At 39.8% G+C, this 25,664-nt stretch overlaps 1 protein-coding gene across 1 annotated transcript in view; it reads left to right on the forward strand.

The window, feature by feature from the left end:
• The window catches only part of lamb1a (laminin, beta 1a), a 66,743-nt gene that overhangs the window by 2,868 nt on the left and 38,211 nt on the right, over nucleotides 1-25,664 (forward strand). Inside the window, exons 3-8 of the mRNA XM_048610489.1 lie at nucleotides 6,857-6,986; nucleotides 12,280-12,353; nucleotides 16,759-16,947; nucleotides 17,145-17,208; nucleotides 18,605-18,810; nucleotides 23,925-24,045. Coding sequence (XP_048466446.1) covers nucleotides 6,857-6,986; nucleotides 12,280-12,353; nucleotides 16,759-16,947; nucleotides 17,145-17,208; nucleotides 18,605-18,810; nucleotides 23,925-24,045 — 784 coding nt within the window. The remainder of the gene's footprint in view (nucleotides 1-6,856; nucleotides 6,987-12,279; nucleotides 12,354-16,758; nucleotides 16,948-17,144; nucleotides 17,209-18,604; nucleotides 18,811-23,924; nucleotides 24,046-25,664) is intronic.

The raw sequence follows: 25,664 nt of genomic DNA on the forward strand, positions 1-25,664 counted from the left end.
GCATCAGAGGAGCAGGAAGGCTGCTGCTTGGCCTGCTGTGTTCATCCAGCTCTACACCGTGTTATCTCAGATTCTCCAGCATCTGCAGTTCCTACTATCTCTGATACAATTTGTCTCTAGTTGATCTGTTATTTGCTGGCATTAAAGTGATATTGCCGCTGTAGTTGTGACTGCTTATGGCAGCGGCTCACAGGTGTTTCATAAATATTAAAGATCAATAAACAACCATTGAAAAATAATTATATCTGCATTTCTCATGTATTAATGCTTGTCAACAAGGGACTTCATTTTCATAGATATTTAATGGCAATATCTTCACATAGAAACACTTTCTTTCTATTCAGTTACTTTTGTGCAGTACTGAAGGTGTGGTGGATGATTTCAGGTGTCACCTTTTGACTGTAACAATAAGTCAAAGTCCATCTCGCTGCTCGGGTGAATGTGCACAATCCCATAGAATTATCCATAGTGCAAGTGGATCTTACATACTAAATAAAAACCAGGACCTTAGTAAAGGTTATGGGTTGGAGGGAAAATTGACCAAGGAAGTGATGTGGAACTTAAGTACAAGAAAGCATTTGAGCAGACTATTGTCAGCAAAAGGAGAGGTTGAGGCAGAACTGTATTTGTTTGGCAGTAAAGTGTGTGTGGAAAGAAAGAAAAGTTTTTGTGTAGAAGAGGATATAATGGCACTCCAGTTTGAAGAAGTAGGGAAGCCAAGTAAGACAATGTGCAGGGAGTTGAACCATAAATCCTTAAGTGGTACAGTTAAGCTAGAAGTAGAAGTAGTTTTGCTTTTTATAACAAATTATCTGTGAAGAAGACAGTTCTTCTCAGGATGGACACATTTCTAAGGCACTCAGTCTTCATATAGTGACTATTTAGTTTCAGTTGCAGTACAAGTGCTTTTTTTCCCTCAACTTTACATGTCCTCACATTACATAAGTGCAGTCAGTGGTGGATTTCATTCTCCTTGCTAGCTGTACTTTGATATATATAACCTAATTACCTCAAATCGATTGAACCATTTCCTCACAAAAGCATTGGATCTTCAAATCTTCTGCTAAATTAAAGCCATCGGTTCTTATAATCACAGTGTCCTAACACCCTTAATTACAAGCAGGTCTGTCTATTACATGGTTGAGCTAAGTGTGACAAATCACTGAGTTGGGATTTTGGGGGTTGGAGAAGAACCGAGCATGTAGACTGTTCTCCCAAGACAGAAGCAATACAAATAAGCGGTGTAACAGTGCCTTCTGTCTCTGCAGACTGCTCTTTTGGCATGCAAGGAAACAGAAGTGATACCATATAAGTGAATGATTTTAACTGAAAAGGACTTTAGCTCCGATGGTTACTGCAGTAACTGAACCAGTAGTAGTCTTGTTCTTTGTGCTGAAAGTCATCTTTATTCAAAAACAATAACCCAGAGAAAGTATGGAGAACAATGAGTCAGTGGGTGTGCTGCTGAAGAAAGGGGTCAGGAAATGCTCAATCATCCCAGTGCTTACTGTACATGGCTGATTCCAGTTCATTCCCAACTAGTTAAAATGTGCAAAATAATAGTCATTGAACTGTACAGGATGGAAACAGACCCTTCAGTCCAACTCGTCCATGCTGACCAGATATCCTAAATTAATCTAGTCCCATTGCCAGCATCTGGCCCATATCCCTCTAAACCCTTCCTGTGCATATCCCCCATCCAGATGCCTTTTTAAACGTAATTGTACCAGCTTCTACCACTTCCTCTGGCAGCTTATCCCCTATACGCACCATCCTTTGCAGGAAAAAGTTGCCCCTTGGGTCCCTTTTAAATCTTCCCCCTCTCACCTTAAACCTACACCCTCCAGATTTGGACTCCACTACCCTGGGGAAAAGACTTTGCCTATTCACCCTATCCATGCGCCTCATGATTTTATAAACCTCTACAAGGTCACCCCACAGCCGCTGACACCACCAAGAAAATAGCCCCAGAAGTTACCGGAAAAGTTGAGCCAGTCTGGCAGCATTTGAAGAAAAATCAGAGTTAATGTTTTGGACTCAGTGACCCTTCCTCAGAACTCTTACTGCATCCGCAGTTCTTTCAGTTTTTACCCAGCTTATTCAGCCTATCCCTGTAGCTCAAATCTTCCAACCCTAGCAACATCCTTGTAAATCTTTTCTGAACCCTTTCAAGTTTCACAACATCTTCCTACAGCAGGGAGACCAGAATTGAACACAGTATTCCAATAGTAGCCTAACCAATGTCCTGTACAGCTGCAACATGACCTCCCAAATCCTACGCAATACACTGACCAATAAAGGGAACTATACCAAATGCCACTGCCTTCAATATCCTATCTACCTGTAACTCCACTTTCAAGGAACTAAGAACTTGCACTCCAGAGTCTCTTTGTTAAGCAACACTCCCCAGGACCCTGCCTTTAAGTGTATAAATCCTACCCTGATTTGTCTTTCCAAAATACAGCACCTCACATTTATTTAAATTTAAATGCATCTGCTACTCCTCGGCCCACCGGCCCATCTGATCAAGGTTCCGTTGTACTCTGAGGTAACCTTCGTGGCTGTCCAGTGCACCATCAATTTTGGTATCATCCACGAACTTACTTACCATACCTCTAATGTTTGCATCCAAACCATTTAGCTAAATGACAAAAAACAGTGGACCCAGCACCGATCCTTATGGCACACTACTGGTCACAGGCATCTAGTCTGAAAAGCAACTCTCTTCCACCACATTCTGTCTCCTACCATCAAGCTTGTTCTGTATCCAAGGAGTTGATCAACATGAAGGTGAAAATGAATATATCTTTCTACATCAGTCAGTCATCTTCAGTAAGATGCTGGATATCTAAGCTAGAAAAACTCAGTCGATCTGGCAGCATCTATGAAGAGAGAAACAGTTAACATTTAGTTCAATGAGCTTTCTTCACAGCTCCACAAAAATGTGGGTCTGCAGTTCTTTCATCGGATTAAGGGCACGGCCTCCAAAGAAGACAGTACGTCTCTGCATACTAATGAATCATGTCTCTTCCGTGGAAATGTTATCAACTTGAAACTCCAGCTCTTTTCCTGTCTCTGCAGATACTGCTGAATATTCTCAACATTTCAGTATTCTTTTCAGCATTAAGCAAACCTAGTTCACGTAAACTTAACTCTCATTATTTGCACCTTTGTTGGTAGTAGTTTGCTTAATTACATAATGCTATTCAATCTTCAGTTTCAACATCTTGTAGGAATGCATTAAACTGATCCAGTTTCTTTTGAGCTTAAACAATTTGTTTCTCCTCTTCAATTCAAGTTAAAGTAGTTAAAGCAGTAACAAGCTTTTAGTGACGTGGAATGTATAAGCTGCTCAGTTTAAAAACTTCTCTTGCAACTGTGTAAAACTTTACTTTCAGTAAGTCTGATCAATTGGAGTATGATAGCTGCTTTAATCTGGAATCATTGTGTTTGGAAGCAATCAGCACTCCTGTTTTATTTGTCTGCTTGTAAGTGGGATCTGGTTAAATTTGGATAGTGCCTGTTTTTTATCTTTGTTCAAGAAACTATGTAAATAATGATGCCCTGAAGAAATGATTACACTTAATTCTTACTGACAGCTGTAACCTGGTCACAGTGCTTAATCCTTTTCACAGGTGTTCCATGACTGTCAATACATTAAGCATCACATGTAGACTTCTAGTTAACATAAGCTGAAAGTTATTTGAATTCTCTCTGGGTGCTATATGTGTTCTTGCACAGGCAAATTTGTTTCAAATTTTAAACTTGCTGGAACTGGGCCGACCGATCTTTTATCCCCTTCACCATCGGGACAGATTACCTTAAGGTGCTGGGTATGTGGTTCAGAGGGGCTGGGGCATGTGCCAAAACCTGGGAGGAGTGTATCACCCAAGGTGAGTCAGAAACTGGGCAGATGGGAGCACTGCAGGTAAAAACCTAATCATCAGGTGAGAGATACTCTGTTGTATGTGGCGCAGATCTGGCCTATTCCCCAAACCTGTGCCGCTGCAGTCACTGAGCCATCTCTTATTTCATTTGGAGGTTGAAGATGGACCATGTCTGAAGGGACACTATGTGTAAAGCGCTGGAGTGAGGAAGAATGTACCCAACACCACCATCATCCTGATGGCCACGTTCATGTGTGGCTGCATCAAGCTGTGCATAGACCCTCGTTACACAAACACACAAGTGTCGCTATGTACTGAGGTTTTACCTGTCCTCGTTGTTCCAAAGGATGGGCCTGGCCCTGTTTGCTGCAGAACACTCCAAGTAGTTGGACAATCCTGAATCACCTGTCCCTCGTGGAGAAATTTGTGAAGAAAAACAACCTTGACCGTTTCTGATGAAGGGTCTAGGCCCGAAACGTCAGCCTTTCTGCTCCTATGGTGCTGCTTGGCCTGCTGTGTTCATCCAGCCCTGCACCTTGTTGTCTCGGATTCTCCAGCATCTGCAGTTTCTACTATCTCTTGACCATAAATCCATCAGGCAGTGGTTAGCACGTAGTGTTCTCGAGACCCTGAGGGAAAAGGAGAGAGTGGATCCTGTCATGGGTTCCCTGACTAGACTGTCAAAGCCATTTGGCAGAATGCCTCATCACCAGAACTTTCCAATAAACACCAAGATATCACTTATTTTGTGGGGAAAGGGCAATCTACCTGTAAAATCCTTCATGAATGCCTGGACTCTCTGTGCCACCGCACATTGCCTTCAAGACTGGGTTGAGACTGTCGCTCATCTCTTGCTGGAATGAGCCTTTGCAAAGGAAGTCTGGAGAGTGATGCAGTGGTTTTTGTTGAGGTTTGTCCCGAGCAGTCACATGACATGGGACTCTGTGCTCTGAGGTTTGTTCCCCAGGATGTGCACCGAGACAAAAATCAACTGTGCCTGGAAAACCATCAACTGGGCAGAAAATGCTCTTTAGTCTGCCCAAAATTCGCCGGTCTTCCCATTGAAAGAGTTGACCCCAATCGAGTGTTGCAGACTGGCACATTCCAAGGTCCAGGACTACATGCTGAGGGATGCACTAAAGCTTGAGGCAGCTACTGCCTATGCGTAGAGGGGAAAGAGCACTGTCTAAGGTCTCTCTGCCAAAGTATAGTGGGGATCCATTCAATTATCAGACACCTCTCAGCACCTCAGATACGTGTAAATAGTTCCTAGATCCTAGCATAATTAAGAAATGCCTTTGTATTAGTTGTATCTACCAAGAAAGTCAAACACCAATGTTTGTTTTCTTCTTTTGTACATAAAAACTGTATTGATCAGAACTGCTTTAGTAACTCTAAGTACATAAAGATTTCCTGTTTTATGAATAAAGTATATTTTGGCAAAAATAAAGATACCGTAAGCATTTGAAATGCACGACAGCATAAAAGTATTTTGGCATTTTACACTTTTTTTCCCTGATAATTACTTTCTAGGCAGTAATTTTGATTAAATATTAGGAACACAAACCAGATAGGGTGCATATTGGGCAGTTGTGGATCAGCTGCCTATTATGAGCCCTGACTAAAATTGAATTTTACCCCCTGGATAGATGTAAACTGCATGGTATGTGATTTGTTGGGAGTTCAGTAATGGATTGCAGATGGATAAGTTGGCTTCCATGTTCTTGATTTTTAATTGTAGTGATTCCAAAGTTATCAAAGGCATGGACGAATGCCTAAGAGTAATTTGTGATTTCAAAGTGCTTTCATTTTGTTTTAAAAAGATGTTGGATGATTTTTTTTTTTGTTCACAAATGAGATGTAAGAGTAATAAGTTTGAAAGCAAGGCGTCATGTTACTTGCATCCGGCATTATCATGAAAGAATGATACATGATTCTACTTCTTTATGAATACTTTATCATGAAGTAATCGCCAGAAGTTTATTTTAAGACATTTTCCTATTCTGGCATGAGATTGTGACATAATGCGGTGTTAATGACTGTTATTCTATAGTTCTACACAATTTATGCCTGGTGTACAAACTGCAAAGTGTAGCCTTTTTTACTACACATCAATTGCAGATCTCCTATCATAACAAAGATGCTTTGAAAGGTAGGAAAGAGTGATGTTTGGCAGAATATTTTAGTATACTTTCTGTCATGTTAGATATAGGTGTGTGTGTGTTGTGTGTGTACTCCTGTGTTTTTTGCTGACCTGTTCTTGACTAAACTTCTGAACTAGGGTCATTGGGGCCCAAAATGTTAACTCTGTTTTCTCTCCACAGATGCTGCTAGACTTGCTGAGTTTTCTCAGCAATGTCTGTTTTTGTTTCTGATTTCCAGCATCTGCAGTTCTTTGGGTGTTTATCCCCTTGGTTCTGAAACCACCACCTTCAGATTTTACGGCTGCTTCATTTTTGGCTCCTCGTCCCTAATTTTGATTATTTTGGAATTCCCTGCTGTTATCATTTTTCCTCTTTTCTTTCTTGTCTCTCACTTTTTCTGCATGTATGTCTCTCTCGCTCGTTCTTTTTGTTTCTTCCCCTCTGCCTCCCTCATGGTCGCGTGTCTAACAAGATCAGACTGTATATTTCTCCATTCAATGGTTAAACGAGCATAAAATAATCCTTGTTATCCCCGATGTCACTCTAATTGATCTTCTATTTCACCATTAACTATAAGTGAAACTTGCTCTTGATCAGTGAGACCCAGCATCATAATTGATTCATCTGTCCACATTAAGAGCATTGAGAGTTTTTTTTACAAAGGGCAAGATAAATTTGGTACTGTGTGTATTCCACTATAAAATATGAACAAAACATGTTTACTATATGTATCGGATTTTGTTGATTAGGTTTCATCCAATTTTGCATCGTATTTGGTATGAAGAAACTACAAAGCATACTAAATATTCAGTTTCTTTTTCGCAGGAAGAAAAAAAATGTTTTTCATGTGATTCACGCGAGTCTTTTACTGAAAATCCAAAAAGTCATAGGATTGAGAATGTTGTCACAACATTTGCTCACAATCGACTAAACACCTGGTGGCAATCTGAAAACGGTGAGTGATATGAAAATATGAATATAAAAAACATCATAAAACAAGCTGTGTGTTTAGTGTCCGAATTTTATTGGATAATGCAGACCAACAAAAACCTGCAGTTGTATAATACTTTTGAAGCATAATTAGCACTAACCTAGAACTTTCAATGTAGTAAGTTTGTGAGTAAGTAGCTCCTGGTGTGTTACTAAGCAAACAGACCTGTTTTAGAAGTTATTGTCTATCCTATGGAGAGTTATATAAGTGCACAAGAGTGCTTTCATTAATTTTACACTTTCTGGATTTGGAGAGGGAGCGGTACAAATCAGCCAGAGTATCCAGTCAACAGCTCTGATAAGTAACCAGAAACCAACTATAAAATTTGATCCTCTGTTGATTTTAGGGGATTCATGGTTACAATTAACTAATACCGTCAGTTGCTTTTATAGCAGTTTTCTGATAGTTTATTGAGAAACAGCAGTTTAGATGTACATTAATTAGGCAAAGGAAGGAAATATACAACCTGTGATGGATGAGAATGCTTTACCAATCCCGGAGCTTTTCTGTAGAATGGAGGAGTAGAGGCATTGCACTCCTACACCCCTAAGGTCTTTTGTGATGATCTTCGTACCAAAAGTCCTTGTTCTTCCCATGGACTGATGTGGGGGAGCTTCTTGTCTTCTCCCTAAGGAGGTGGCCTGATTTGTTTCCCAGGACCATCTTATCCTTGTCTTCTGTTCCTGTTAATATTCCTCATTTTGGGGCTGGCCATCAATGCTGTGTTAATCATCATTAATGCTGTGTTAATCATCATCAATGGCATAGAACAGCCAATCATGAGTCAGATGACTATTGACCCCTTGCCCACTTCTATTTGTAGGTTAGTCTTCATTACTTCTAAGACCGGAACCACCTTATTTTCAATACACTACATTTGATAATGGAGTGGGGTGGCAGACGAGTCAAGACCTTGATGATTTGTATGATCTCTCCTCTATTTTCATATGGAGATGTGTTTATATTTGGAGAAGGCTAGTTACTAATATCTAACAGACGAGTTCATATGGAATGCTGAGTTAACAGAGGTTTAAGGAGGTCCCCAGTTCTCAACACCACCTAGATCTTGCACTACCACTTGGCTGAAGTGATAGAGGGCTCTTATGCTCATAAAACAATATCTGCATTATGTAAGGAGAAGTTAAAAAAAACAAAGAAAATTGAGAGAAAAATGTCTATTTAAAAAATCATAAATTTGAAAAATGTTGACATAACAGGAGAACTCTTTGGTAATGAAGGGAGCTTTAACTAGCATCCAAGACTCTAGATGTTGATGTGTTCACCGAGTTGGGAGGTTTGATAACTCGGCGAACGCACCACCATCTACAAACAGCACCCAAGCTACAAATCTTCACTCAAACCCTGAATCCAAGACTCTAGTCCAATGTAAATGTTGACACTCGGAAGGATTTGATCCTTCAAAAAAAAATTTGCTGAACCAAAACATGAAGCCCTTATAGTTTAAATTTTGGTAATTAATTTTTGTTTATACAGTAAATTAATGTAGATGGTAGGGAGCAGTAATGATTAGCTACTGAAAAGTAATTTGATTCAGTGTTTTCAAAATGGCCTGAATATTCTAAAATGTAAATCTAAATGGCTAGAGTCGGATTTCTCCGGAAGTAACTTGTTGACCCATGGAACTCATTTGAGTAACTTAGATGTTTCACTGTTGGTTTCCGTACCATGGATTTTTACAAGAGAGTCTGGATGAGCTGTGTCTAGTTTTCAGGCCAGTAAATAGTTTTCAGTTTTCAAAAAAAATGTCGTAGCATAATATTGTGAGCCACCATATGTGTTGCCTCTAGCGTCATCGTTATTTTACATATGCAATCTTCGTGAGGTGTTATGGCTTGTCTGCTCATGGACCAACCAGTTCCACAGATCAGGTTTATCTGCGGTGTTGCCAAAAGGACTGGGCAGTACAGCGGCTCAGTGGTTATCTCTGTTGTCTCGCAGCGCCAGGGACCTAGGTTCAATTCCACCCTCAAGCGACTGTGTGGAGTTTGCACATTCTCCCCACGTCTGTGTGGGTTTCTGCCGGGTGCTGTGGTTTCCTCCCACAGTCCAAAGATGTGCAGGTTAGGTTGATTGGCCATGCTAAATTTCCCATGGTGTCCAGCAGTGTGTAAGTTAGGTGCATTAGGTGTGGGAAATGCAGGGTTATAGGTAAAGGGTAGGAGGATGGGTCTGGATATGCTCTTCAGAGGGGTGGTGTGGACTTGTTAGGCCGAATGGCCTGTTTCCACACAGTAGGAATGCTATGATTCTATGATTGGAAGATAGCTGTGGATGTGGAAGACCATCTAGGCCACCTAAGCTCATCTACCCAGCAAAATCTTCCCCACAGTTTCTCCTTTCCATTCTGGAATAAATCTTTTTGATTGGTTTGAGCCAAAAATGTCAGATCGGAATTAGTGTTCATCCCGTTAGGTCCATTTTGTTAATTGATGACATCATGGCTGATCTAATAATCCTCAAATTGTCTTTCCTGCTTTATGCCCATAAATCTTTAATTCCCTTACCAATTGGAAAGCTGTCACTCTCAGCCTGGAATATAATTAACAAAAAGCCTTGAAACCCCTCTGCAGTAAAGATTTCCACAGATTCACCGCCATCTGAGATAAAGGCCAACAGCTCATTTGCCTTCCCTACTACACACTGAAATCTTGCTACCTTTATGTGACTTGCACATTAGAATTGCCAAAGCTTTGTGTAATCTACTGCCGTTTAAATAATATTCACCTCTTCTATTCATCTTGTGTATAAAGTACATAATGTCACATTTTCCACATTATATTCCATCTACCAAATTTTTGCCCACTCCCTCCATCTATATCCTTCTGGAAACTCCTTATGTCATCCTCCCTAGAGTCATAGAGCTGTACAGAATGGAAATAGACCCTTCGGTCCAACTTGTTCATGCTGACCCATATCTCTCTCAACCCTTCCTATTCATATACCATCCAGATGTCTTTTAAATGTTGTCATTGTACCAGCCTCCACCACTTTCTCTGGCAGCTCATTCCATACATGTTCCACTGCAGTGTGAAAGAGTTGCCCCTTAGTGCCTTTTTAAATCTTTCTCCTCTCACCTTAAAATTATGCCCTCTAGTTTTGAACTCTGCTAATCCAGGGAAAAGACTTTGCCTATTCACCCTATCCATGCCCGTCATGATTCTATAAACCTCTACAAAGTCACCCCTCAGCCTCTGACACTGCAGGGAAAATAGCCCCAGCTTATTCAACCTCTCCCTATTGCTCAAACCCTCCAACCCTGGCAACATCCTTGCAAATTTTTTCTGAACCCTTTCAAGTTTCACAACATCCTTCCTATAGCAGAGAGACCAGAATTGAACACAGTATTCAAAAAGTGGCCCAACCGATGTCCTGTGCAGCCGCAACATGTCCTCCCAACTCCAATACTCAATCCACTGACCAATAAAGGCAAGCATACCAAACGCTGCCTTCACCATCTTTGTTCAGCAACACTACCCAAGACCTTACCATTAATTGTATAAGTCCTGCCCTGATTTGCCTTTCCAAATTGCAGCACCTTGCATTTATCTAAATTAAACTCCATCTGCCACTCCTCGGCCCATTGGCCCATCTGATGAATGTCCCATTGTACTCTGAGATAACCTCCTTCGCTATCCACTACACCATCAATTCCCTTTCCACGTATTTTTGTGTCAACTGCAAACTTGACGATAGTACATTTATTTCCATCATCTGAGTCATTAATATGTTTTGTTAATATTTGTGGCCTCAGCACTGATCCCTCTGTGACTCCACTAGTTACAGTTTGAAAGTGATCCCTTTACCCGACACTCTGTCTTCTGTAAGTTAGCCGATCCTCTCTCCCTGTTAATATACTATCTCCAACACCATGGCTTCTTATTCAGTAGCCTTGCTTGCAGTGTCTTATCAAATGCCTTTTGGCAATGGAAATGTATCTACTGGTTCTCCTTTATCAATTTTGGTTGTTACCTCCTCAAATAACGCTAATAAATTTGTCAGCCATGATTTTCCCTTCATGACGCCTTGCTGCTTCTGCTGGATTACATTGTATTTCTAATTGTTCTGCTGTAACATCCTTTATAATGGTGTAACATTTTCCCAATGACAAATGTTAAGCTAACTGGCTGATTAATTTTTTTTTTTGTTTGATAAGGGTGTTATATTGGCAGTTTACCAAACCCTGGTCCCTTTCCAGAGTTTGAGGATTCTTGGATATTCCCACCAGCACGTGGACTATTTCTGCAGCTGCTTCCTTTAAATGCCAGGATACAACCCATCGGGTCCCGGAGACTTATTGGCCTTAGCCTTATTAGCTTTCCGCATATTTTTTCTCCAGTGATATTTATTGTGTTTATCCCTTCCATCCCACGCTTTAACCCCCTGATTATTTAGTCATTTTTGAACTGCAGTTAGTGTCCTCTACCATGACTCCATTTTGAAGCTGGATCTTTCACGACTTGTACTATTTTGCCTCATTCGTTGTTGTATTAGTCAAGGTAATGATTCCTGTACATGCACAGCCCCTTTAGCTACTTTTTCTGAAAAACAGGAAAAATGTGTCTGAAGTTATTAGGAAATTTATATTTTCTGCACTATTTTTGTGCCTTTTTGTGTCTCAAGACTTTTTAATAGAAGTGTTTATAAATACTTTACTACTGTGATATTTTCAATATACATTTTCTTCCCCTGTCTGTTGTTCCAACAAGAAATGTCGGATTTTCTCACAGCAGAGTCGATGATAGAGTAAAAACTCTCAGTTGAATTGTGAACGTGATCCATTCCCTCTTCTTGAACGCACATGCACAGAACTAAAACTCTAGGGTTTGTTGGGGCATTCTTGGCATGTTCAAAGGAATTTCTGCTTCTATTAAACCCTCAAATCGGTGCTTATAGAAAAGATATTGGAAAATTACTCATGCCAAAATCTGTTTCTCTTAAATTCTTTCATTTTATCACTTCTCATAGTACCTTTATTAATTATGCTTTGACTTTTTTAATAGTGTGGTAGAGGTTATTGCTTTCTGTATTTTTATTAGTAGGATTTATTTGGGAGCAGATTTCTGTGGGCCATAAACTCCAGTATAGATCAGTTATGTTGAAAGGTCTGTTTCTGTGTATGTCAATTTCTATGTAATTTGCATCCTGTTTTTTGCCAGTTACTTGTAGTAGTAACATGTTTAAGTTGTTATGAGCTTTCCGTGCATTTATTTTTAATTTAAAATTTGACTTTCCATAGGTGTGGAAAATGTTTCCCTTCAGCTAGATCTGGAAGCTGAATTCCATTTTACCCACCTCATCATGACTTTCAAGGTAAACAGTTAGTTCAGCACAAGTGATCCTGTTGCTGAAAGGCTCGTAAATTTTATTAACGGAAGGAATATACGGAATGACCTTTTATCAGTAAACTTGTTTTGACATGCGTGAGTCACAAATGATTATTGGCCATTCATGAGTTTCCAGACTTTTTAATAACTGTGTGTGTATGCATTAAACTTGTGTAAGTTATTACTACTTTGAGCTGTAAAACGATTGAAGTTTCTTTCAGGAGCTTACGAATCTTTCTGACCTATTACCATGCTTTTAGAAAGGCAACACTTTACTCCTCCATGAATAATCTGACATTCACACCTTTCATTTCTGTTTTATAAAGCTCCACTTAAGGAATATACAATTTGTTTTTAAATTTAAATGTACAATTTATGCTTGATTTCCACCTGCCTGGTAGAGGCTCTCCTGTATTTGAATTAGTCGTCCTATAAAGACTGGTCTATAAACAACCAGCTGAAAAACGTTAAAGATGCTTTTATTAGCTGTTAATAGTATGGCAAATTGAAATTAGAAAATGAATGTGATGCTATGCCACCATAATTTGGATGAGCTAGTCCACTTAATGTAAAGAATCTAAAGCGATTCCAATTTAGTTGAGTTAACCTTTTGTTAGCATTTGTATGGCATCAACTATTATTAAAAATCCATTTTTGGGACGTGGCATCACCAGTAAGTAACTTATTGCTCATTCTCAGTTGTCCTTATAGTAGACTCCTTTTGTTGTTTTGTGTCCTAGTTGTAAACAAGTTCATTTTCCTTCATTTGTCTTTTCATAATTGAAGAATCCTAATCAAGATCAGTGTGGATGTCCAATGCAGTGCCATTCATACTGTTTGTTGTTACTTGGAGGAAACATCTGCAGCCATGCCACCTCCGATCATTCTGTGGGTACATGTAACATGGAGAGTTCGATCTGGATGCCTCTCAGAATATACTGGAAAAGTGCTAGGTGAAACTTTCCCCTGGGCAAAGGGCAGTTTTTTTTTTGGATTGAGCTGTTACAATGTTTAAAACCTTCTTTAAGTTCCAATTCAATAGCAGTGTTTTTTTTTTTATTAGCTTCTATTCCCAAGTAGGTTTCCAGTATCTTTTTGTACTAACTAATAATGTTGATATAGTTATTTTACCAACTGATAGGTGCTTTCTATGCAGCTAGGGATTGAATGAGGGACCTTCTGGTCTGTATTGTGTAGTTACTTTCCATCTGTATCATGGAGAATAATATGACAATTTAGTAAAATTTAGTAGCCCTTTCTAATTGCCTCTTTCCCAAATTTCTCATTTAACAGAATACTTTGTATTACATACAATGTATAAACAAGGAGCAGGAGTTATTTGACCCCTCAAATCTATCAGCTCTGCTGTTTATTAAGGTCTTGACTCATCTGATTATATGTTGAACTTGATATATCCACCTGCACCGATAACCTTTCACCATCTTGCTCGCCAAAAATCCATCTGCCTCTGTCGTAAAAATATTCCAAGACTCTACTTTAACAGCCTTCTCAGGGGATGGTTCCACAGACTCGCAATACTCTGAGAAGAGAGAGAAAATGTCCAGTTTAAATGACTTCTAGTTTTAAACAGTGACCTTTACTTCCAGATTCTCCTATTGGAGGAACCATCCTCTCCACATTTGCCCCTATCAAGACCCCTCAATCGGGTCATCTCGTACTCTTCTAAACTTCGGTGAATATGAGCCTAGCTCATCTGACCTTCTTTGTAAGACAATACACCAATTTTCAGATATTAGTCTGGTGAACATCTTCTGAATTGCTTCAAAGTCATTTAGATCCTTCCTTAACTACTTTCTACCATACTCCAGGCATGGTCTTGCTGATGCCCCACATAACTGAAGCATAATGTTCATACTTTTGGATTCAATTCCCCTATTGATGAATGGAAAAATTCTATTGGCTTTCGCAGTTACTTGTTCTGCATTCTCTCACTATTTAGAAAATTATTATTTTTATATTTCTAGCCAAAATGGACAATTGGTAAACTATCTCTGCTCAGATCTTTGTCCACTCATTTAGACTACCTTTTTAATAGACTCTGTATATCCATTTCATAGCTTATTTTCCTAACTATCATTAGCTCAGCAGCAAGTTTGGCACCCATACCATCCAAGCCTTCATCCAAATGATTCCTATAAATTGTAAGCAGCTGAGGTTCCAGTGCAATTTCCTGTGGTACACCATTTATAAAATCTTGCCAAAATGATAAAGACACATTTATTCCTAAGCACTGCTTCCTGTAAACCAATCAATTACCTGGTCATTTCAGTATTATACCTCTCTCTTTCGGCAGTAATCTTTGTGGCACCTTATCTTCTGGACATATAGGTACAATACACCCACCAAGTCTCCATTATCCACAGCACATTTCTTCAGAGAGCTCAAATAAATTGGTTAAACACGATTCCCCATTTGTTAACTCTACCCTGAACTTGTCCAAATGCCCTGCTAGAACATCTTTACTGATAACTTCTAACATTTTTCTTATGACAGATGTTAAACAGACTTTCCTATATTTTCCTGCTTTCTGTTTCCCTCCCTTTTAAAAAAGGAGTTACATTTGCCATCTTCCAATCTAACGAAACCTTCCCCGAAAGTAGGGAATTTTGAAAAATTAATAGCAATGTGCCAACTGTCTCACTGGCCAATTTTAAGACTTGAGATGAAGTCCACTAGGTCCTTGGCTGGTCAGCTTGCAGCTCCCAACAATTTGCTCAGTACCACTTCTCCAGTGATTGTAATTCTCGTGCGCTCATCCCATCCTTCCACTTCCTGGTGTACAGTTGCCTTTCAGGCATACAGATGTATGAATCAGGAACAGAAATAGGTCATACGGTCCCTTGAGCCAGCTAGCTATTCAGTGAGGTCATGGCTGAACTGATTTTAAGCTTAAATCCACATTCCTACCTACTGTTGATAGCCCATCAATATCCCGTTTAATAAGAATCTATCTACCTCCCCCTTAAAAATATTCAAAGACTCTGCTTCTACCACTTTCTCAAAAATTTGAGAAATGTTTTAAATGGGCGACCACTGATTTTTGAACAGTGATCCCTAATTCCCTTGTGATGTTTTAAATAGAGATGAAGGGAATAAGCATATCTAATCGCTACTTATTATTCAAGGTAATGTCTTGTGCTTTGTGATCTTAAAACAAGATCTAAGCAATATAAAATGCATTGGAAAAATAATGAACCTTGACCATCAACAAAATAATTAGTATTGAACTGTACAGAATAGAAATCTGGCATATCAAAACCATGTACTCATCTACTGTACAAGTCAACTTCTGAAGCCTTTTGAACTTTCCCTTCCCCTGTTATAATCTACAAATGGAAGAACAACTTCAGGGAGCCATTGATCTGCTTTCCTAATTGATGCACACGTAACTCCATAGAGGCTGAAGTTTCTACTTTCAAATTTGTGCATGTTCAGTTTATTTGAAAATATTTCTTTGTTAACCTACCAAATATTTACCTAAACATACATTATGGCTATGAACAAAATGCAGTTTTCTTCTACATCTATGAAACTTTTTTTCCGGAGGAGAAAGAAAATGCAGAATGGCTAGCAGGGCAGTAACGTGCCTTCAGTGCTTTTTATTCTTTATTCAGTGACAATACAGCAGATCAGGCAGCATCAGAGGAGCAGGAAAGCTGACGTTTCGGGACGGGACCCCTTCACTCTCCCCATTTCTGAAGAACGGTCCTGACCCGAAACGTCAACTTTCCTGATCCTCTGCTGCCTGGCCTGCTGTGTTCCTCCAGCTCCACGCTGTATTGCCTCTGACTCCAGCATTAGCAGTTCTTGTTATCTCTGAACTCTTTAGTCAGTAATAGTTTCCATTTCAAAGCTGTTCAAGTTTTTTTACATTGCTTTGCAGTTACAGGGGTAGTGAGGGTTGAATTCTAAAGAGATTTCACATAAATTTACTTTGTATTCCTTTAAGTTTAGAAGCGTGAGAGGTTATCTAATAAGAGGATTCTATAAGATAGCTACTCCCTTCAGGAGAAATTCCATAATGTAAGTAATCTTCAAATTGGAGCAGGACCTCTCATACGTAAAATCTGGAAGTGGTATTTCATACAAAGGATAGTGAGATACATGAAATTCTCTCCCAACTGATGTTGAGCCCATTGAAAATTTCACAATAAATCAACAGAACATTGTTGGATAAGGGCATCAGGGAAATGGACTAAAGATCGTTAAATAGAGTTGTAATTAGCCAGGATCTAATTGAATGGCTGAATAGGTTGGATACACCAACCCTGTGCTTAAGTTTCATTTCATACATGCAAATCATTGAATAGGTTTGCCTAAACTTAATCACTTTCTGAAAACGATAAAACGTCTCTCCTTTCTCTCTCTAGACTTTCCGCCCAGCTGCTATGATGATAGAGCGATCTTCTGATTTTGGGAAGACCTGGCAAGTCTATCGGTATTATGCTTACGACTGCGAATCATCCTTTCCAGGCATTCCAACAGGATCATTAAAGAAAGTGGACGACATTATCTGTGACACTCGGTACTCTGATATTGAACCTTCTACCGAAGGAGAGGTTTGTAACAAATGCTTAGTAACAAGCAGTTGTCGGCCAGGGCTTTCAGCTTAGTTCAACTTAAAATCTGAGTACCAAAATAATGATTGAAAATATCATTCCAAAATACTTATCTAAACATTATCATGTATTTCTCATCCTTATAGGATGCATGTGCATTGCCACTTGTATGATTTATTAAACTTTTCTGTCTTCAGGTTATCTATCGGGTACTGGATCCAGCCTTTAAAATTGAAGATCCATACAGCCGGAGAATACAAAGTAATTGTTACTTCTACACTTGCTAATATTACTACAATTTAATCCTTTTAATAAAAACTAAACATTCCTGTAATTTTTCCTCTGATTGCTATCAATGATTTACACAGTACAATGATTTAATCTTATTCCTGCCAATATTAACATGAACCTCTAAATATTTTCTGTTGTATTTGTTTTTTCTGGTAATGTTTCTTTATCAATGGTGGTAACTGGGTAAATAAATGTGTATTAATCATAGTTTCCTGTCTGCCCCACATGCTTCCTGTTGGCCTGAATATAACCTGGTTACAGTAAAGAAGTGTAGGATGTTCCCCATCAGGATATTGTTTTTGGCAGAGGACTGGAAATTGTAGATTTTTTTTTACAAAAATTGTTAACTTCCAGCCTTTGTTTGATTTTTGTCTGTTCCATTTGTGTTCTCAATGAAACACTAAGGATATTCTGGTCGTGATGGTGAAAGAGAATACAGAGAAAGAAAAAGAATGTTTAATGCCAGCATAGCATTTCTCTGTTTGATTCTTTCCATCCCCTCTCCCTCTTCCCCACCCCCCACCCCCAGAACTGAATTTGAGGATAAACGAGAGTTGGATTTTGGATGAATGACAGATTCACCCAGGTTTACATTTAAATCCAACTTTTGTTTCTGATCAGTGGAAGCACTTTCTCTCGTTCAGAATCTACCAAGAAAGGGGCTACATTGGCTGTGATTAAGCTGAATTTTTATCTTGTACAGCAGTTTCACTCAACTTGACCTCATGCAGGGGTTCTCCAGCTTTTTATTTTATTGGCTTTGTGGAATTCAGGAAGAAACCTACAATTCTTTTTCTCCCTCAATTGATCTAGTTTTTAAAGATGAAATAGATTTTGGAACTGATTAATCAAAGAGGTGTTGGTTCTATCAGACTTATGTCAGTCTTGAATTCTTTCTGTATGGTAAATTATGCAGAGATGTCCGCTGAAGTGCTATTGGAAAAGATTAGGCAATCTGATTGATTGCAGTATATTTTGCATTACATTTGTAATGCTGCATTGAGATTGAGCACAGAATCTACTTCAATTTCTAAACCTACTGATTTGTCATAAAGCACTTTTCAAGATTATCAAAGTCGACAGATTTTCTGAAGAAGGGTCTAGGCCCGAAACGTCAGCCGCCTTGCTCCTCTGATGCTGCTTGGCCTGCTGTGTTCATCCAGCTCTACACCTTGTTATCTCAGATTTGAAAACTTGATTTTTTTAGCTTCTAATTAGCCTTGCAATACAGTGAAATTGCAGAATTAGTGGATGTTGGCTAGTAAAATTAAAATTGAATGTTTTTGAGAAAACGAACAACTTCATTGTTTCTAAGGTACTAATTTTAATGAGGGATTTTAGTTTAATTAGATATTTTGTTTTGAAGATATGCTGAAGATCACAAACCTGAGGATAAAGTTTACCAAACTCCATACTCTGGGTGACAACTTGCTGGACTCTCGAATAGAAATCAAAGAAAAATATTATTATGCTATCTATGATATGGTAGTTCGGGGGAATTGCTTCTGCTATGGACATGCCAGTGAGTGTGCTCCTGTTCATGATTCTGATGACCAAGATGTGGATGGGAAGGTAAGTACAAGGGTCATTCGCAATCATATTGCACTTCCTGATTAAAGCAAACATATGTTTTCAACTTTAGTCTTGAACTATTGTTTAAATACTTTTCATTGTTTTGGCTTTGACATGCTGCATTATGGCAATAAAACATACATTTGCTCTTTCAAGCTGGCTGCTACAAAATGTAAAGAGTTGCAAACTTTGTTTTGAGCCCTGAAATGGGAATGTGACCCGCTCCAGAGTGAAGTCTGATAGAACTCCAATCAGAGCTTAATGGAACCCAGATGAAAAGTTTCCTTGACCTGACTCTCTGCCATTTCCTGTTCTTGAGCCTTAAGACAAAACTGAGCTTAAGTTCGCAAAGTCTCAGCAATTAGAGATTTTTCACTTTCCTGTTACCGGGGTCAGACTGGAGTCTGGACGTATTCATTTTGCATAAGACGCACTGCAGTAATTTCATTAGTACCATTTTTAATTCTTACTTTTTTTCTTCTTTTCCCCTCTCCCTGGGTTGCATCCCAGGTGCCGGATAAAACTGGCATCAAACCTGTTTCAGCCCTTCACTAATAGCCTGATCCAGCTGATAGGCTGTAGAAAACAGTGATCTCTGGGACAGAAACTGCTTCTTGCTTCCCTTTTGGTGCCTCTGATTCCTGTTTGCCCAGCTGTTTAAAGGCAGAGATAATTAATTCAGTGGTGTGACTTAAAGCAGAATGCTTGTGTCTCTCAGTTATACAGTGTAGTGCTTTAGGCTGCTGAGCCACCATGCTGTTTAAACCCTTTGCTGGGAATTTACGAGTAAAGTTTGTTCTACACAGATATTTGTCTTGGCATTTCTAATTACTGAAGTGTTTCATTAAATGTACACTCATTTAGTTTTTGGACAAAATAATTTTTGATAAAGTAGAAACGCTCATCATTCCAACTTTGATTAATGAGTTTTTCAGACTGGAGGCCCGTAACCAGCGGTGTGCCACGAGGATCGGTGCTGGGTCCCCTGCTTTTTGTCATTTATATAAATGATTTGGATGTGAACATGAGGTATGGTTAGTAAGTTTGCAGATGACACCAAAATTGGAGGTGTAGTGGACAGCAACAAGATTACCTCCGAATACAATGGGATCTTGATCAGATGGGCCAATGGGCTGAGGAGCAGCAGATGGAGTTGAATTTAGATAAGTGTGAGGTGCTGCATTTTGGAAAGGCAAATTGGGGCAGGTCTTGTACATTTAATGGTAAGGTCCTATGCAGTACTGCTGAACAAAGAGACCTTGGGGTGCAGGTTCATAGTTCCTTGAAAGTGGAATCGCAGGTAGACAGGGTAGTGAAGAAGGCGTTTGGTATGCTTGCTTTTATTGGTCAGTGCATTGCATTTAGGAGTTGGGAGGTCATGTTGAGGCTGTACAGGACATTCATTAGGCCACTTTTGGAGTATTGCATACAGTTCTGGTCTCCCTCCTATAGGAAGGAAGGATGTTGTGAAACTAGACATGGTTCAGAAAAGATTTACAAGGATGTTGCCAGGGTTGGAGGTTTTGAACTATAAGTAGAGGCTGAGTAGACTGGGGCAATTTTCCCTGGAGGCTCAGGGTGACCTTCTAGAGGTTTATAAAATCATGAGGGGCATGGATAGGGTAAATAGGTAAGGTCTTTTCCCTGGGGTGGAGGAGTCCAAACTGGAGGGCATAGGTTTAAGGTGAGAGGGGAAAAGGACCTAAGGGGCAACTTTTTCACGCAGAGGGTGGAATGAGCTGCCAGAGGAAGTGAAGGAGGTTAGTACAATTACAACATTGGAATGGCATCTGGATGGATGTATGAATAGGAAGGGTTTAGAGGGAAATGGACCAAATGCTGGCAAATGGGACTTTTGATTTATCCGGGAAAAATTGGTCGGCATGGACAATTTGGACCGAAGTGTCTGCTTCCGTGTTGTATATCTCTTTGACTGTATGACTCTAAATGCATATCACCTCTTCCACAGTATCATTGCAGGTGAAACAGAGAAAGATTTCAATTTCACAAAAATAGTGGTGAAATTGCCCCCTACCTGCCAAATATTTCTATAGCGTATGGTTGATTAATGGTATTTCACAAGCACGTAGTGTTCCTAATACATTAAAATTTTGAATCTTTGGAGAATAATTTTGTTTCAAGAAACATTGGGCCTAAATGTTGAAAAGTGTGAATGTGTGTAGGGGTTAGCAGTTTGATTTTGATCCATACAGAGAATAAGTAGTTTAATACTTGTGACTGTCTTAACTGGGAGAGCTGCAAGAGTTTTGAACTTTTGTTGCTCCAACTGTTCCTGTGTGTGTCAAAGCAGCATTTGTTTAGACACCTAATGATTATAACCAAGTTAAATAATGGCCCAGATTGTGTTGTTCCCACGCCTAGTCTCTTATCCTTTGCCCCCTGTTATAACTAATCTTCAAGTTTGCTGATTTATTTTGGTTCCGGGGGGTGCCTTCGATTGTCAAGCTCCTGAGTGAGGCAGGATGAACTGGTTCTCCTTCTTTGTTCACCTGTCCCCTTAGGTTGGAATAAAGGATCCCCTCCCCTTTTAGGGGGTACCTTTCTCCCAGATCAAATGAACTTGTTTTAGAAGGGCCCATGTGACCAAATTTTCTTGACTTAATGAAAGAGTGAGTTGATTGGTTACTCAGGCTAGCACAAACAAGCACCTCTGCAAGCTAGCACAGGCTGACCAGGGCTGAAACTTGTTTTGCTCCTTGTATTCTTGAAAGGGGAAAATGCAAATGTGTCTCTCACCCAAACTGCTGTCTTTTCTCCTATCGTATGCACTGTCTGAGACGGTCAAGATCCTTCTGAGGAACAGTCACCGGACCCGAAACATTAACAGTTTTTTCCTTCACAGATGCTGCCAGACCTGCTGGGCTTTTCCAGTAACTTTGTTTTTGTTCCTGATTTACAGCATCCGCAGTTCTTTTGGTTTTTATTTGGTCAAGATTGTATGTTAGCTTGCAATGCATTTCTTATTTTGAAACTTCCTTGACCCCTTCATGTGTGACATTCTAGGAGACATTCTGGACAGTCATAGTCACAGTCATCCTTTGGCAGTTTCACCTTATTTTGAACAAAAACACTGCAATTAAAAGTTCAGTTTGTCCATAGGGATCAGGCATTATGATCCGTGGTCATCACACCACTACCTGTATTTCTTGGCCTGAGTTCCCGTGATGGATGTTTTACGTTATGTGTAGTGTACCTTCAGTTCGGCTGAACCCTTGTATTATAGCATCGTTGGGGGATGTCAGCTGCATCTTTTTTGTTTGAAGCAGTGCTAATTGCTGTATTCCAGTAAGTGAAGTGTTTAACTGCTGCAAAGTCTCAGTAAAAACCTATGGAGGGAAGGCATGTGTAAGGTAGGTAGCTTAGGGGATAGTGTGGTAGATGAGTGGATGAAGGGATGTGGCAATATGTAAGTAGGTGGGGATAGAAAGATGACAGGTAGGTGGATGATGTGGTTATTTTATGAGCAGTCCTTACCACTGTTCCATAGTGTTGCATGGTCCCTCTGTAATGTCGCTCACCATAAGATGGATTTGCTGCTACTGCCCTCTTTTGGGATAGGGATTTACAGGGTCTGCTTAGTTTACTGTGGTCAAGGAAAACCACTTAATCTGTTCTTGTTAGACTCTTACAAGAGAGAGAATTTATTGCATGTTAACAACTATGTATGTTACACTGATATAGTGCCCATAGTTACAAAGACTGAGGTAAAATTAGTCACCTTGGTGCCAGAGGATAAGGTTGCATTACAGAGGGAGACAACTGTTAGCTGTTTAACCTGAGGGTCAATCTCGAGTAAGAGAACAGGTTGAGAAGAAGAGGATTTCATAGTAATATCAGCTAGTGCAGGAATTGAATCCATGCTGTTGGCATCACTCTGCATCACAAACTAGCCTTCCAACCAACAGACTCACTGTGTTGGTCGTAGTATTTAAAGATCGCTTCTTGCTTGGTGTGATATCTGTCACTGGTACCAAGGAATCCTCCTAGGAGACTAAGGAAATTAAGTTTAAAAACCAAAAGAACTGCCAATTCTGTAAATCGGAAACAAAATCGGAAATAAAAACAGAAATTGCTGGAAAAACTCAGCATGTCTGGCAGCATTTGTGGAGAGAAATCAGAGTTAACGTTCTGGCTCGAGTGACCTTTCCTCAGCCCACTGAGTTTTAGTCACCAAATTGTGTGACACTCTGAATTATGTCAGTTAAAGATTCAATGAGCCCTGCTGTGGCATATGATCTAATAATATCATGACAATTGCCTCTATATCAATTTTAAAAGTAGTGAGATTAATTAACACAACTGTTTTCTTCTCTTGGTTTTTCAGTTGCCTGCTGTATCTGATGAACCTCTTTTGAGCATCCATTTGAGTTGATGCTCTGTGATTATGTCCTACGTCAGCACACATTTCTGGAAAATGACATATTGCTTTCCTGTTAAACTATTTGTTATATTATCAGATTATATACTATGGCTGAAGAAACACTGTCTATAGCCAGAAGCAGTGTGATAACATGGTCCAAGTGATATAGTATTTGAGGTCAAAGGTATACTACAAACAAGTCTCCAATTCAAAGGATTTCGGATAGCTGAGAATTTACATGCATTCAGTAACAAGAATTCTCACTCTTGGCGTATGATTGCATGTGGTGTCCTCAATTGTACAGGACTTGGAACAAGTTTTAATCCCTCCGTCATTTTACAATGCAATACATTTTCTGGATGTTATTATTTTATTATTATTTAAATAAGTGAGTAAAATTCCTCTGAAGTTTTAAACTCTGAATTAGAGTTGAGGACATTTTCAGAGGGTTTCAGACACCAGGTAAATGGCCATTGGAAGTTTCAACTTCTTGAACAAAGCCTGTCTAGTTGATGCATTGGAGCATCCAAGAGGTTCGATAGTGCATCTTTTAGAGTATGTTGCTGCAACAACTATTTTCCAGCCAGAAAATCTGGGATTATTGGTTTCATGGTTAACTTGTGTTAAAGTCAAGTGAATGTGGATATTCTTGACAATGTTAACAATATTTATGTTGCAGAAATATCATTGAAGTAACAGTTCGTAAAGCACTCAATTCAATTTTGTTTTTCAGGTGCATGGCCGGTGTGTGTGTCGTCACAACACTAGGGGGTTAAACTGTGAGCTATGTCAGGACTTCCACCATAGTGCACCTTGGAAACCTGCTGAAGGACGCAACAGCAATGCATGCCAAAGTGGGTCACACATCAAAATATTTGCAAGTTGATGAATACTTTCACTTTGCTTCCTTTTTGCATGCAACATATACTTGTAGCTTTCTTTATCCTTAAAATAAAAAAGGCAGCATTTCCCCATAGCTCAGTAAGACTATCCATTGAGTACAGACCAAAAGGCCTTGGGTTCAATCTCCTGAGTTCACCTCCCTCAACTAATGTGACAATCGAGTTGGTTGTAATCAACTACGATGCATGTAGGTTGCTAAACGAAGACACAAACTTGCTTCCTGTTGTGGTTTGGTTCTGTGGGCAGACAGACTGACATCTCTTGTGATCTAAACCACAGAGCCTCATGCGTGCAATCAATAAGAAACACTATCCCACATATTTGATCTTTTTACCATTGTCTTTCATATCTGAGGTTTTACAATTTCCCATTCCTTTCTTTCATTAGAATGCACAGAAATATGTTACAGTGGAATCACTTTATTAGATTCTTAATGACAGCATCAGTAGTCAAATTCTTGCTACAAGATTGATTGAAAAGATAAAGCAGCGCAACAATTGCTATTTGGCATCCACAAATACCTTGAATAAAGCAGTGTACAAACTTAATTATTTTCATGGATATGTTTTGACTTGCGTAAAAACCAAAAGAACTGTGGAATCTCCTCCACCTGGCTGAGCTTGTCCTCACCATGAACAACTTCTCTTTTAACTCCTCTCCTCTCACTTTCTTCAGGTCAAAGGGGTGACCATGAATACCTGCGTAGGCCTCAGTTATGCCTCTGTCTTTGTGGAGTACATAGAATTCATAGAATCCCTACAGCATGGAAACAGGCCCTTTGGCCCAACAAGTCCACACCGACCCTCAGAGTATCTCCCATCCCCCCCACGCAATAGGGTCCCCTTTGTCCTCACCTACAATCCCACCAGCATCCACATCCATGGAATCATTAGTCACCATTTTCACCAGCTTCAACAGGATGCCACTGCCAAACATACATTTTCCTCCCCTCCCTCGTCAGCCTTCTACAAGGATCATTCCCTCCAGGAAACCCTGGTCCATTCTTCCTTCACTCCTACCAAGCCCACGCCGCCCCCCCCCCCCCCCCCCCCCCCACCTCCCACCATCCCCAAAGCACCTTCTCCTGCTACTGCAGAAGGTGTAACACCTGCCTGTTTACTTCCTCCTTGGTATCCAAGGGCCCACCACAACTTCCAGGTGAAGCAGTGAATTACCTGCATTTCACTCAATCTAGTTTACTGCATTTGCTGCTCAAAATGTGGTCTCTACATTGGGGAAACGAAGCGTAGACTGGATGAAAGCTTTGCAGAACACTTTTATGTTCTGTCCAAAAGACTCTGAGCTTCCAGCAGCCTGCCACTTTAACACACCTTGTTCCCCAGCCAACATCTCTGTCTCGGGCTTGCTACAGTGCTGCAGCGAAGCTCAGCGCGAGCTGGAAGAGCAGCACCTTATTTTCCACTTGGGAACTGTACAGCCTCCTGGACTGTATTGAGTTCAACAATTTTAGGGCTTGATCCAACTTCTCCCATTGCTGTTATTCCAGCTGTCATATACCAGGCCTTATTATCACATGGTCTGGTATTACACACAACCCATTGTTAGTTGT

This window comes from Rhincodon typus, chromosome 22 (assembly GCF_021869965.1).
Source record: "Rhincodon typus isolate 14 chromosome 22, sRhiTyp1.1, whole genome shotgun sequence".
In the NCBI taxonomy this organism is placed as follows: Eukaryota; Metazoa; Chordata; class Chondrichthyes; order Orectolobiformes; family Rhincodontidae; genus Rhincodon; species Rhincodon typus.